Below are 13,559 nucleotides of genomic sequence, written 5' to 3'. Positions count from 1 at the left end.
TACAGACCCTTTTGTTCCATCCTCAGCACATCCTTCTGCTCCTTTTCATCTCTACTTATGCTACCACGTGTCCCCTTGATGATGAGTTCGGTTGAGCTTACACAGCTGAGAAACCTTGAACTGTCCTTTCAAAATCTAAACACATCTCAGCAAGAACTAGAGAGGCATCACATTCTTGTCATTCTCTCCAGACTGCCTCTGTCCTTGCAAATTTGCTGTTTTCTAAAATATTTATCATTTGCTTCTCTTAAGTGCTGGCAATGGGAACCTTGGGCTATTCTAACCACATATTCCATTTAATTATGGCAAAAAATACAGCAATCCTGTCACTTCAGTGAGAATTCAGACCTGTTACTTAGTAACATTCCTAAGGTGCAGAACACAATCATTATGAACTCATGTTCAGTCTCTAAAAATTAGTAGTTTTTTTTTAAAATAATTACAGTGTGGGAGAGCAAAGCAGCTGTGAGTTCCTGCTGTTTGACCTGTGGTTCTGTTGTTTTAACTAATTTTCATCACCCTGGTGTGGTATTCTGTGCATATAGCTAACCATCTTCCCTTCCAAATATAGATAGATAGATAGTTACCCTGTGTAAATCAAAATATAACCACATAATTATCATTTGATTCCTGTTGTTATGCCTTAAGAATAATAAACTAAAACAAATAAGGGGAAAAAAGCCTGAACTTTCAATCTGATACTAAAGTGTAGCAATAGCAAAACTCAAAAAGAGCTTTCAGTTGTGTTTTTGTTACAGCAGCATTTCAGGTGAGTGCACAAGATTTTTCATGTTCAGGCTCACAGACCATCTTGTCCAAGTACCTCAGCTTGCATCTGAAGTCTGCATTCCTTCTAAAGACACAGGGAATCTTGTCCCACTGTAAGGTGTTTTCCCAATTAAGCCATAATTAAACTGATATACCTGTATAAAGATATGGAGAACATTTACGTACAGCGTTGTTAGCTAGCCAAAGAGCTATACAGAAATACCATATTAACCATTTTACTTGGATTTTTTAGAAGAAGATTTCTGATGTTCTGCAAAAATCTGCTCCAAAACCTGGTGTCCCTGCAGATCTACAAAATCTGCTTAGTCAACATTTTGGTGAAAACCGTTCTGTGATTGAAATAGAGGAATTAAAGCTGTCAGGTAACTTATCCTTTATTTAATATGTAAATAATGGGGTTTTTTCATGATACTATTGACTTCTTTTTCTGCAGAGGAAAGAAGACTTTTGGGGCACAATTGAGTTGTACTTTTTAATGAAAATATTTTCTTATTTTTCTTTTTTACTGTATATTAATTTGCTGTTTAAGTTGAAATGTTAGTTTCTTTGGAATAAATGTGAGGTTTCTTGGAGGAATGGAAATGAAACATTGTTTAAATATCTCTTTTTATTATAAACTATTAATTTCTGAAGCTGACTTTCTGATAATAATTTTAAGATTCCTAATACTAGCTCCCAAGATGCTGTGAGAGATGTATTTTGTTCCTGGGATTATCTGAGTCAATGCATAATAAGGGGCTGACAGAAATAGACAAAGAAATAATGAGGCATCATTCTCATAGGGGTATGAGATTTTGAATGCAGTGGTTTTTCAGGGAGGGGTATGATTTGAGGTGATAATTTTGGTCTGTGTGTGAAGTGACCAAATTTTAGCCATGGGCACCCTTTTTGTTCCTGGTATCCTGCCTCCAGTTAAAAGCCAAATAGAAGAGGCAAAAAGCAGGACAGAGCAGGCTTAGCTTCTGTCAATTGGAGGTTGCATTGGAGATGATGGCAACGTTGAACTTCTCTGCCTCTCCTGTGCAGACACTGTCCATGATTTGTTGGTAGGGCTGATGAAGAGCAGCAGCCTGGTACCAGCCTGCACTCACCTTTGGGACTTCTTGAACTGTCAGTGACCTGTGCCCAATGCAGAAGCCTTCTAGTCCAGCAGTGCTTTTGCTTTATTAATGCATAAACCTGTCTCTCTAGGTGCTCTTCCTTAATCCCCATGATTCTAGGTGAACCCTTCATTATTTCTGTGGAGCAGTCTCAGCTTTGTTCCTGGATCAAGAAAACCTGGAAAAATCCCATATAGATTTCTTTGAAAAGCTTGTGTTAAGTATTTTTTTGGTATATAAGATTTTTAGGAAATAATCAATTGGTTTGGTTTCTTTCTTATTAAAAGAGCCCTTTGGGCTACTGAAGTCACCCATTTCCATATGTGTTGGATGGCTATATTTTTCATTAATTTTTTTGCTGGGAGTTGAAGGCTTAGAGTGCCAAGGAGTTTATGAACTTGTACAGCTGTCAAGTCATTCACATCAAAGCACCGAGTAAATAACAAGCAGCTACTTTGGAGTGGTGTGTCCCTGTTCACTGGCAAAGTGCAGAAGGTCAGGGTTGGTCAGAAAGTCAGCATGGTCTCTTGCTGCAGTCTGGAGCTGTGTGTTTCTTCCTCCCTTTCTGAAACTTCTATTTAAAACTGTTGTGAATACTGCAGTGTTGGTGAGGAGTCAGTGACTTGAGCTGTCAGTCATTAATGAGAACATGTATTCAGAAGATCAGCCCCTGCCCATCCCCACAAGCATCAAGTGCCTCTTTAAACAGGATTTTTAAAGTAAATCAGCTGCTGAGGCTTCAGTTGTACAGATTCATTTCTTTTGAAACTCAAGTTCCAGTAAATGTCAGTCTCAGGATTTAATAGGAATCAGTGCAAAATAAAAGTTTTTGCAAGACAGGACTTCAGCCAGGCATTGGCTACAAAGCAAGTTTGTTGCATTGTCTGTTCTGATGGAGATCTTGGATGGATGCTCTCAGCATTAGCACAGTGCACCATCCATGTGAGCATGAATAATGTCTTTGAAGAAACCTCCTTAGTTTAGAAAATGGATTAGCAAACATCCATGGGCACCCTGAGGGGCTGTGCTTCGTGCAAGATGGTGACAAATATGTAAGTCTTCAAGGACAGAAGAATTGTTAATGCTCTGCAAAAGCATGTTGTTCCATCAGGCAAAGAGCTCTTAACAACAGTGGCAAGTTTTCAGACCATGGAATTTTAATCACCTTTTTAAGAACTTTGATTTTCTGTATAGGCATGAGAAAGGACCTTCCAAAGAACCTGTTAGGACCTCCATTGCCATTATATGAAATTAAATGGCATGTCTGCCACAGAGTGCTTTTAAAAGACATTGTTAGCAGTGACCAGAGAAAAGGAAGTCAGCAGGAAATAGAGGAAGACAGGGCACTGAAAATGCTGTGGAGATGTTGCTGTTAGGGTTGATATAGTTAGGTGGATTGCCACAATATGAAAGACCAGAAGGTGAACAAACATAACTTACTGACAAGTAAATTATTGGTAGATTCTTGCATTTACACAGTATGAATCATTTGAGGGATGTACAAACATATTTCATCACAGGTACGTTGGAGGAACAGTCTAGGGGTGTAAGGCTTTTGGCTGAGGCTTTGATTCATTGTGACAAAGACATATGAAAACTTTCTTTAAAGCATGGAATCACACCTGTACTGCAGCCCAGTATTCAAGGTTTCAGGCTGGTTGAAAAAAAAGAAATTGCAATTCAGAGATGTTACCTTCATTGATTTAACCCATACAAAGTTTCTTCTATGTTAATTTTTGTTTCAGAAATGCTAATTTATTGATGATGGATTTATGAAGGTGGGATTCCATCAACATAACTAGTGGTTTTACTGCAAACATGCGTTCTCCCTTTGCTGTTAAAATACACCACAAAAATATTTTTTCCTTTATGTTTTCAGATTCCTGCTTTTTGCCAGCCAATGATCTTACCCACAGTTTTTCTTCATACCTGAAGGAAAGTGAGTTTAAATGTTGGTCTGGATGAAAGTTGTATGAAAAATATAGTTAAGACAATATTACTGCAATTTTATATGTAGCTCCAAATATTGTTTATTATGAAATATTAATTACTTTAATATTAATTAGTCTTTAATAAGTCCTGCAGCTGTCTGCTGACATAAACCAAGTGAATTTTTTTTCTCTTGTATATTTATATAGAACTTCTGGTCTGGTAAATGTATCTTTGCAGATGGTTTTCTCTGATACAAATTGCCATATGTGGCAAATGAAGACAACAGGCTCATCACCTTAAAAACTGTTGATTGTTAATGCTTATCTAGTTTCTTCAGTTATGTGATATTTCTGTATTTTATTTATTTTGGGCATTCCATTTTCCAGTTTCTCAGCCATGACTAAGTACAAAAGCGATGCCAAAGTTCCAGACCTCAGAGGAGTCAGCATGTGTGTTCTTGCTGCTGGCTACCATTCATCATGTACTCTAGTAATTTAAAACTGTGGCATGCAGTACTTTGTGTGGCTACAAGGGCTTTTCCATTGCAGTCTGTCCGAAGTGGGCGAAGCTCCGGAGGAACCACAAGGAGAAGAAGTCACTGGTGATGTTGGTGCTCTGCAGCTCTGCCCTGCGCTCCTTGGAGCTCATCAAGTATGTCAGCAGCAAGGGCTGTGTTGAGGTTGGCAGTCGCTCAGGAGTTTTGGCTTGGAACCACAGGCAAAAAGGCAAAACTGGGACACTGTCCTGTGCTAGCCAGCAAATTCACTGCCTCAAACTGATGCAATATCCCTTCCTTCTTTAAACTCTGGGAGTGTGGTGTTCGGATTTGGACTCAAGTAATGCTCAGGACTTCACTTGCCTGGGAAGTGTTACTTTTGTTAAAAACCAAAAGTAAAGGGTAACCAATTTAGGGGAAACATGGAACATGTTATGCTTGGGAACAGAGTAAGCCCATAAAGCATTATGATCCACCACTAGAAGTCAGGGCTTTACACCAAAGGCAATGAGGACATGGCATTTCAGGGCCTCAGATGCCAAGGTGTGTCTGGCCTGAGTGCCTCCAGGTCTGTGTCAGTGTTCTCAGCTATTCTCAGCTGGCTCAGGCCGGCAAAACTGCGGGGCAGAGATGACAATTTTCAGTGTGCACTATCTCAGTTTTTTCCTCTTCTCTTTCCTCCTACTTCTCATGCCAGAAGTTTTGATGGCTGATGAATTGATGGATACCTCACAAATTTCATGGTTGTCTTCTATGTCTTGACCCTACTTATCTGTCAATACAAACTGAGATGGAGATTTGGGAAGTTTGATTCCGTGACACAGATATAAGCATAGATAAGGCAGATAAGTTCCAGTCATGCATGCAGAGACTAGCACCTGTGACTTAGGTGGTTTAGATGTAGATAAACCTTTAGCTTTGCAAATTAAAAATTTTTTGCACTGTAAGAAGCATGCAGAACAAGCTGTCTTAAATGACATTAAATAAATACTGAATATGTTGTCTCCTGTTTGATGAATACAGAACATAGAGTTGTTACGGTGTGCCAAAATGGAGTATCAGAAAAACAAGTCAAGGTTTCTAACAAATTAGTTTGGTTAATTAGAATTTGGACAATGTATGCAGTAAAGACAGTGACAGCCTAGGTTGTCCCAGCAGCCATGCTGCAGGAAGTCTGAAATGTAGATTTATCCATACACAGATCCTTCCTTTTCTGCACACACACTCATATTCATTAATGCCTTTATCTCAGTAACAGAATCATTTTTTAATTAGGATTTGGTGATTAACCAGTTTTGAACTAAGCTAGCTGTGAAAGCACAGACCATAATATTAAATATTATCTGACAATCCATCTAAACAATATTGCCCTGGTATCTTCCACTGTGTCTGTCCAGTTGTTGATCTCTGTTGATGAGTAGCAAACAAGAATGTACACAGTGTTCAGAGTACAACCAGAGTTCACTGGGGGACTCTGTGTGTCTCAAATGTATTGAGAAATGCCAGTTGGTTTTTCTTTCCTCATGTGTGGTCTTAAGCCCAGCCCTGCTTCTTGAACTTCACCGTTCTTCTTTTTTTATTATTAGGTCAATGACAGCCTTTAAAGGAGATTGCAGAGTCATCAAGTTGTTTGCAAAGCACATAAAGGTAGGGAACTTTAATAGAGCAAGTAAACAGCTAAATAGTGTGATACAATTTTCTTTTTAAATCCTTTGGCAGTAGTGCCTTTCATACAGTGTTCATATGAAGTTCCTTGCTTTAAGTAGTGCTTCCTTTGGTAGCCCATTGCTGCAGTGGGAAGAATTTCACTAAGCACCATCTCCAGTAGCTCTGGTGCAGCCCTGTGCAGAGTGTAGGTGCTTGTGCACCTGCTGAGTTTCACTGTTCACATCCCCATCAGGTGCTCATTCAGTGCCAGCAGGCTCACACACACAGCTCTGTGCAAGCAAACTGTCCACCACCCACATCTGGATTCTGAAAATTGAATGCCTGGATCCCCAGTATCCACACCTGTTAAAAAGCACAAATTATTGAGAATAATGAATGGACAGTTGGCCTTTGATATAAATGCTCTCAAACACACAAATGTCATTTGCTTTATTTCACCTTTTTCCAGTATCTTCATCTTGAAGGACTTCAGATTTAATTCAAGTTTTTCAGTATTCCAGAGCATTTGTTTAAATGCTGAAGGGTTCTTGCTGTTCTCGCCTCCAAAAATAGTTGGTGCAATGGCAGATTTTTAAAGTTAAAAAAGATTGAACCTCTAGAGAAGTGTGATGCCCAGCTGGCTTGCTATATTTCTTAAACTTTCTTCCAGATATAATCATTTGACAGTTTGAAAGGCAAATATAATTTGTTACTTGATGGTGTTCTAGAAAGAAATACAATGAGATCTTGAATTTATTTCCAATTCCTTGAGAAGAAATTTTAAGGCAATTATGGATTTACTGTTGATTTTTCTTTCTCTCTTCAAATTAGATAAAGGAACAAATGAATATGTTGGAGAAAGGCATGTTCCACATTGGGGTTGGAACTCCTGGGAGAGTAAAGGCACTAGTGGAGCAAGGTAGGAGAACAAGGAGGGTTTCCTCCCTAGGCATTTTATATTTGGTCTCATGAGAAGTGAAACTTAAACTGGTTGTTTTTTTTTTTAGGTTGACATGAACGTGTAGATTTGGGTACTAAACTGTATGGTTCTGTTTCTTCACTTGTGCTATGTCAGTCAAAACAAGGTCAAGGTTCTGGTGCTTTGTTTTATGATCACTTTAGGCTGGCATAAGCCAGTATTAGCAGAGAAAGGCAGAAAAATGTTTCCTCTCACCTGCCAGTCAGTGCTTGTTCCCTCTTCCTGCTCCCTGTGTAAGCCCTAGAGTCTGTTTGGCAGCTCAGTGAAATGACCCCAATTAAACCAAAACCAGCATGCACACAAAATCAGGTAATGAGCAGGCAGAGGTGGGGGACTTCCTCTTTTGGCAGAAATACTGATTTATGCTGACTTGAAAGTGATTGCAAAACCATAATGTGAGATTTAAAGCTCCAGGAAACCAAACACTGCAAGTGGATCAAAAGGGAATAGTGGCAGAAGTCACTGTATCATATGTTACTGTGAACTTAGTGTAAACTTTTGTGAGGGGTGTAGGAAAGATCTGCTTGCTGATTTGATCTTATTTCTCATTTGCCTGTAGTAAAAATAATTATTCTCTTTAAATCTTTTAAATTTTGAGTATTTTTACTTACTCAATAGACAGTATGTACACAAAGAAAAGGAAACAACAAAATGACAAGATGATAAGGCAATTCTTTCTGTTCCTCTTATGCAAGACACTGTCTTGCTCTGACTGTGGTCTCTTGGTCAGGGACATCAGACAGTGGGTTTGGGACTCTACTGCTCCTTCCAAAAGAGTGCAGCAGTAACATCATTTTGTTGCTTCCACCAAGATTAAATGTTGGTGCTCAGCACATCAGCACATTGCCATGAGAGTAGTGAGGCACTGGAACAGGTTGCCCAGAGAAGCTGTGGATGGCCCATCCCTGGAAATGTTAAATTTTATCCCAAGCTCTAGTTCTTTTTTGACAGTTTAGTGTTGCAGTACTGGGAAGGGACTTAGGGAGGGGAGAGGATTCAAAACTGATGGGAAAAAATGGTGAGCATCATGTAGAAGACCAGGGAAAAAATAGGAGAACAGCTGAAAAGCAAGTTCAGAAAGGACCTTCTTTTTCACCACCACTTATTTAAGGATAAAGGAGTTCTTCAGCAGCACCACTGACCTGACTCATATTCACAGAGCACCCTGTCCTGTGAATTGCTGAACATTGTCTATTCCTATTAACATCAATTTTCAGGTTAGGGTCCTTGTAACTTACCAGTGACATCAGCTGTGGAAATTCAACTCCTGTGGTTTCATCAAGAGGAAGCTTGAGGAATTACTTTCTGGCAGGATGTTAAGCTCTTGACAAGTCTGGCAGCAGTAGTTGTTCTGCTTTTGTTTTTATCTTCCAAAAAGGCATGAGATTATATGGCTAAGGGAGTTTGCAGTGTCAGTGCATTAGTTTTCCAAGCAGCAAATGCAGTACTTAAGTGTTCAAAGATTAGTTTCCTTGGAAACAGACAGCAAAAGATGTAAAAGCCAAAAATCATTTTGATAAGCACATGTAATATTATCTTGGTAATAAAAATTATGTTGCCTTTTTAGATGCCCTGTGCTTAAACTCTGTGAAATATATGATTCTGGATTGGAACTGGAGAGACCAGAAACTGAGGAGAATGATGGACATCCCTGAGGTATTGTATAAGCACCTGTATATGTTCTGTTCTGTGTATTAAGTACTTCTGTTGGTAGCTCTCAGGTCTTGGTCAGTAAAGTTTTCTTTCTGTAAAGCTGTCTTCAGTGGGAAAGGAGCACAAAGAAGTTCACATTGACTAAGAAGTCTGTACTCCTGGGTCTCAAAATTATTTCCTGAAAATAATTTTTCCTTTATTGTTGCAAGTCACAGCTGTGTGGTTGTGCTGTGGTTTCCCCTGTTTATGCTCCCTGGATATTCTACCTGTCCCTAGGAAGTTCCCTCAGCAGGAGGACTTTGTACAGAGTCCTAAACCTCGATAATTGAGAGAGATGGGCATCACCAAATGTGTGAAATTTAACAAAGGGGAGTGCTGGATTCTGCAGCTGGAATGGGGCAGCCCTGGATGTACAGACAGACTGAGGAATGCGACATTGGAAAGCAGCACCATGGAAAGGGACCTGGAGGTCCTGATTGATGGAAAGTTGAATCTGGGCCAGCAGTGCCCTGGCAGCCAGGAGTGCCAACCCTATCCTGAGGGCATCAGGGACACAATCACAGCCAGGCAGGGAGGGGATTGTCCTGCTCTGCTCTGAGCTGGGCTGGCCTCACCTGGGATATTGTGTGTAGTTCTGGTCACAACATAATGAGGGTGTAAAGCCGTTAGAGAGTGTTCAAAGTAGGGTCATGAGGATGGAGAAGGGCCCCAAGGGGGAGCCCTGTGAGGAGAGGCTTAGGTCCCTTGGGCTGTTCAGCCTGGAGAAGAGGAGGCTGAGGAGACACCTCACTGCAGTTACAAATTCCTTGTGAGGATGAGAGGAGAGGCACTGATCTCTGCTCTGTGGTGACCAGGGACAGGACTTGTGGGAGTGGCCTGAAGTTATATCAGGGGAGGTTTCAGTTGGATATTAGGAAAAACGTTTTTAATCCAGAGGATGGTTGGGCACTGGAACAGGCTCCCCAGGGCAGTGGTCACAGCACCAAGCCTGACAGACTTCAATGAGTGTTTGGACAATGCTCTCAGGCACAGGGTGTGACTCTTGGGGTATCCTGTGCAGGGCACGGATTTGGATTTGATCCTTCTGGGTCACTTCCAACTCAGCATATGCTGTGATTCAGTGAAAAGTTTCCTCAAAAACTAAACAAAACTATGGCCAAACATCTATGTTTCTCCACCTGAGAGCAAGATAGCATCACATGAAATCTACAGACAGTTCTCTTGGGGTTTTTTCCTTGTCTTTCTTGTCCTTTTGTATTCTTTTTTGTTTCTTTTGACAAGAACTAGGGTACAAACAACTTCAACCTGTCCATCACTTGTGCACTCCTTCTAAAATAATTCCCAATTCTTTCCAGTTCTGTAATCCTGCTTTTGTATTTCTTGCTGTAACAAGCTGTGTTTACAGTCTGTTGTGGGGCATCACCTATTTCTAGCCAGATGAAGAGGCAGTTTCCTCCATTAATGCTTGTTAGAAACCTCCCAATTTCCTGCACAGTGTCTTGAGGTTTTGTGCGTTTAGAGCAGGCCCATACGTGGAAGGAATCTCCAGGGAAAAGATTGCATATAAACATTTTAAAAGATTGCATATTCTTTTGCATATAAACATTAAGCTGTTTCACAAGTGAAACAAATTATCAGTCATTAATCCATTTATGTACTTGTCTAAGTATTTGAATGTGCTGCATTTTACAGCCCCACATACACAAAACAAAACTAAAAAAATACATTGAAGAAATGAAGTAGCAAAAAATGCCCTGCCTTTGCTTTTTTGGCGGCAAGGAGGCTCCCTCTTGTGGCTGATACATAAGGCATTTTTTTACAATACATAAGGCTTTTTTTGGATGGTGCCTGCACTTACCTGTAAGTTTTTTAAAGAACAGAAAACATGAAATCCCAGACAGTACAGTACAAAATCACAGGCAGTACAAAAGGTGTTGATGGCAGTGGGAGGAATTTTTTAAGTTAGCTGAAGTCAGCATCAATAAAGTAGACCATAGGTGTTCCACCTCCAAAAAATAAAGATTATGTTGCCACTATTTCATTTTGGCTATTGCAAACCTCAAGTATATCTTTCAGCTCACTGTAGGCAGCATCATAGTAGTTCTGTGTGTCTGTCTAGAAATATAGGCCTAAAGTTGTGACTCCAAGTCTGTTTTATGAAGGCAAAATCCTAAGGCTGTCTTAGCATAAAAATTTAAAGCTTAGTTCAAGTTAAATCTGGGTAAGTAAGATCACTGGACCATCATATATTGTGTTAGGATAAGCAATAGATAGTTGTGTGTGATTACAGAATAGTGAATATATAATTACAGAAAAGTCTTCAAACTGCTCTTTGCTCATGGAACACATCATAAAGGAAGGTTTTTGACATCTTGGGCTTTATAAGTGGAGTATTTAGCAGGTATTTATCCCACTGCAGACATCAGGCAGATTGCTTAAAGTTATGTATAAGGAATGTCAACAGCAAACGACACCCAAATAATGTTTTGGTGATATTTTAAAATCACATATAAACCAATGGGATGTTCTAGCAACTTGTGGGCTTCAAATATGGAATACAGTCCTAGTCAGCCTTTCTCATTGTATAGAAAAATGTCAAATACATGCTATGAATACTTATAAGTTGTCTCAAAGAGAGGAAATACAGTAGCAAAGGCAATTTTTAGAATAGGCTGTTTGATGTACTAATTTCTTCCACCTGTTTTAATTATGGAGGCAAAATTGTACACTTAAATTTAGAAACTCAGCATACTGGCCTATTTTCAGTGCAAATGTCAAGTATCAATAATTTATTTGCATACTTAAGGTGCAGCATTGCTGAATTTCATTGTTTTTAAACCAGAAAGCAAGAACAATTGGAAGCACATGTCCAATGTACTTGCTGTTTTGGTAGTCACACAATGTTCAGTGTACAATTATGTACACAGAATTATATTTATATTCTAATATATTAGAATATTATATTATAATACATAACATTATAATATAATTGTTATAATATTGTATTTATATTTTAATAAATATATTAATTTAGAAGCACATAGATCATCCCACGTGGCAGTTCTATATGCCATCATATCCACACAAGGGATGGTGCCCTGATCCACTGCTCTGTCAGCTCCCTCAGCATCTCATTAGTTAATGCTGCTGGAATTTCTCATTCCCTGTTCCTGTGTGTCCCACTTCATTCATCCCAAACAATGGAGAGAGGAGGAGATGAAAGCTCTCAAAGAAACCACAGGAGGAGTGAATCAGTTTATCAGACTTTGTCTTGGCACACTGGAATTGAAGTAAAGCATAAAGGTGTAAATAAAAATGGATTGTATACTATATGATCTGACCAAAGGACAAGCTTCCTTTCAAAAAAACCCAATATTGTGTTTTCTACAAACAATACACACACCAAGCCTTTAGTAAATTTGAAAATATGTTGTTTAAGTTGCATATGCCATGAAAATGAAAGGTTTGTGAGAAAAGGACTTGTGATAGAAGACAACTGTGTTCATCTTCATGTAGCACATCCAGTCTGAAACTGAGCCTGGCTGGGCTTTCTTACATCATTTATTCCTCTGCAAAGTGGAGGCATGAAAGAATATAATCCTGAGAGAAAACCTGCAAACAAGGGATTTGTAAGAGGGAGCTATAAGGAAACTCTGGACTAAGCATGATGATAAAGAATCCTGTGTTCCCTCTGAAGTATGAAGTCAATATTTACTCTGTAATACATTTGTTTTATCTTTAGATAAGCCATAAGCCACGGCCATATCAGTGTCGTAAACCAAAGTTCTTTGTACTGCAGCACAGCAGACCTGACCTTCATGCTCACTTTCATTCAGGTGTCTCAGACACAGACAGGGCTGTGCCTCTTGCACTGCCCTTCATCTGCTTTATGCCAATTGTTGCTCTGGAAAGTTCTGTGGGGATTGTGCAGCCCAGGATGGGCCTTTTCCTGTGGTGTGCTTTATCAACTCTGCCAATGACAAACTTTCTGTAGCCATGTGAAATGGGACTTCAGGGCTGCAGGGCAAATGATGGGTCTTTTAAAAACTGGAAATGTTCTAGAGGACCTTGTATAGGAATCTCTTCTTTAATTTCTATAGTAAGGTGCCTGAGTAAATAAATAATGGTATCATTATCAGTAACTTCTTATGCTTTCTTTGATTTTTGTTTTTCCAGATAAAGAAAGAAACAATTGACCTACTGGAGAAAAGTATTATAAAGCTGTGCAGAGATGGATCTGTGAAGCTGGGACTCTTTTAATAGTTTACCAACAAGGAAGTAATTTGCAGCTGCATTTTACTAATATCCTGCCTGCAACTGAATTTTGACTTTTCAGAGGTCTCAATACAGAAGGCACATTGCAACTTTTTCTGAGTTTTCTTTTAATAAAAACCTAGATGTTTTGTTTGTAGTTCTAGTATTATTTTTATTGCAGCAACAATGTCATACTGAAACCAGAGTTACACTGCTTTCACCTGCTAGATTTACTACTACATGTCACAAGTAAGACTTTGAAGATGAGCAAATATGGGTGTGAAAGTCTTTGCACAGCTCAGTTTTCTGTTCCCTCCCTGTGCTGTCCCAAATGAGACATGTATTTCTCTCATGAGAGTGGTAATCTACTTGCTCTTGGGAGGTCTTTGAAAAAGTTGTATGAATTTCAGTAACATGTTGAAAAGGTATTTTTCACCTATCTGTTCTGGACCTAACCAAATGCTGCTTTTTGGTCTTACATGATAAATTATCTGTACATTACACTGAGATTTTATTTTGGTTAAACTGTTGAAGTGTGCAAAAAGTATTCTTATGTTTGTCCATTTAAAATAAAATGAGGTGATGTCTGGGTGATTCTTTTGTTATTGCAGATAGTAGGGAATGGATGGATTCTTTTTCAGAGAACGAGATGAATAGAGATGAGGAAATCATCAGTATCTTGGGAAGCCATTGATCCAAATTGGATATT

The 13,559-nt window shown here is 39.2% G+C and overlaps 1 protein-coding gene across 2 annotated transcripts in view; it reads left to right on the top strand.

Annotated features, from left to right (window-relative positions):
- Window positions 1–13,424, top strand: part of CMSS1 (cms1 ribosomal small subunit homolog) — a 224,108-nt gene extending 210,684 nt beyond the window's left edge. For both annotated transcript variants that reach the window (XM_054270289.1, XM_054270290.1), the window contains 7 exons: window positions 1,022–1,151; window positions 3,769–3,828; window positions 4,370–4,472; window positions 5,904–5,964; window positions 6,796–6,883; window positions 8,511–8,599; window positions 12,773–13,424. In XM_054270289.1, coding sequence (XP_054126264.1) covers window positions 1,022–1,151; window positions 3,769–3,828; window positions 4,370–4,472; window positions 5,904–5,964; window positions 6,796–6,883; window positions 8,511–8,599; window positions 12,773–12,856 — 615 coding nt within the window. In that variant the 3' untranslated portion in view covers window positions 12,857–13,424. The remainder of the gene's footprint in view (window positions 1–1,021; window positions 1,152–3,768; window positions 3,829–4,369; window positions 4,473–5,903; window positions 5,965–6,795; window positions 6,884–8,510; window positions 8,600–12,772) is intronic.
- The last annotated feature ends 135 nt before the right edge of the window (window positions 13,425–13,559 follow it).

The sequence above is a fragment of the Melozone crissalis genome, unplaced genomic scaffold, assembly GCF_028551555.1.
Source record: "Melozone crissalis strain CALT ecotype California unplaced genomic scaffold, PUWL_Pcris_2 ptg000009l_1, whole genome shotgun sequence".
NCBI classification, from domain to species: Eukaryota; Metazoa; Chordata; class Aves; order Passeriformes; family Passerellidae; genus Melozone; species Melozone crissalis.
The sequence above is the reverse complement of the archived record's forward strand: the minus strand, read 5'-3'. Positions and strand labels throughout refer to the sequence as shown.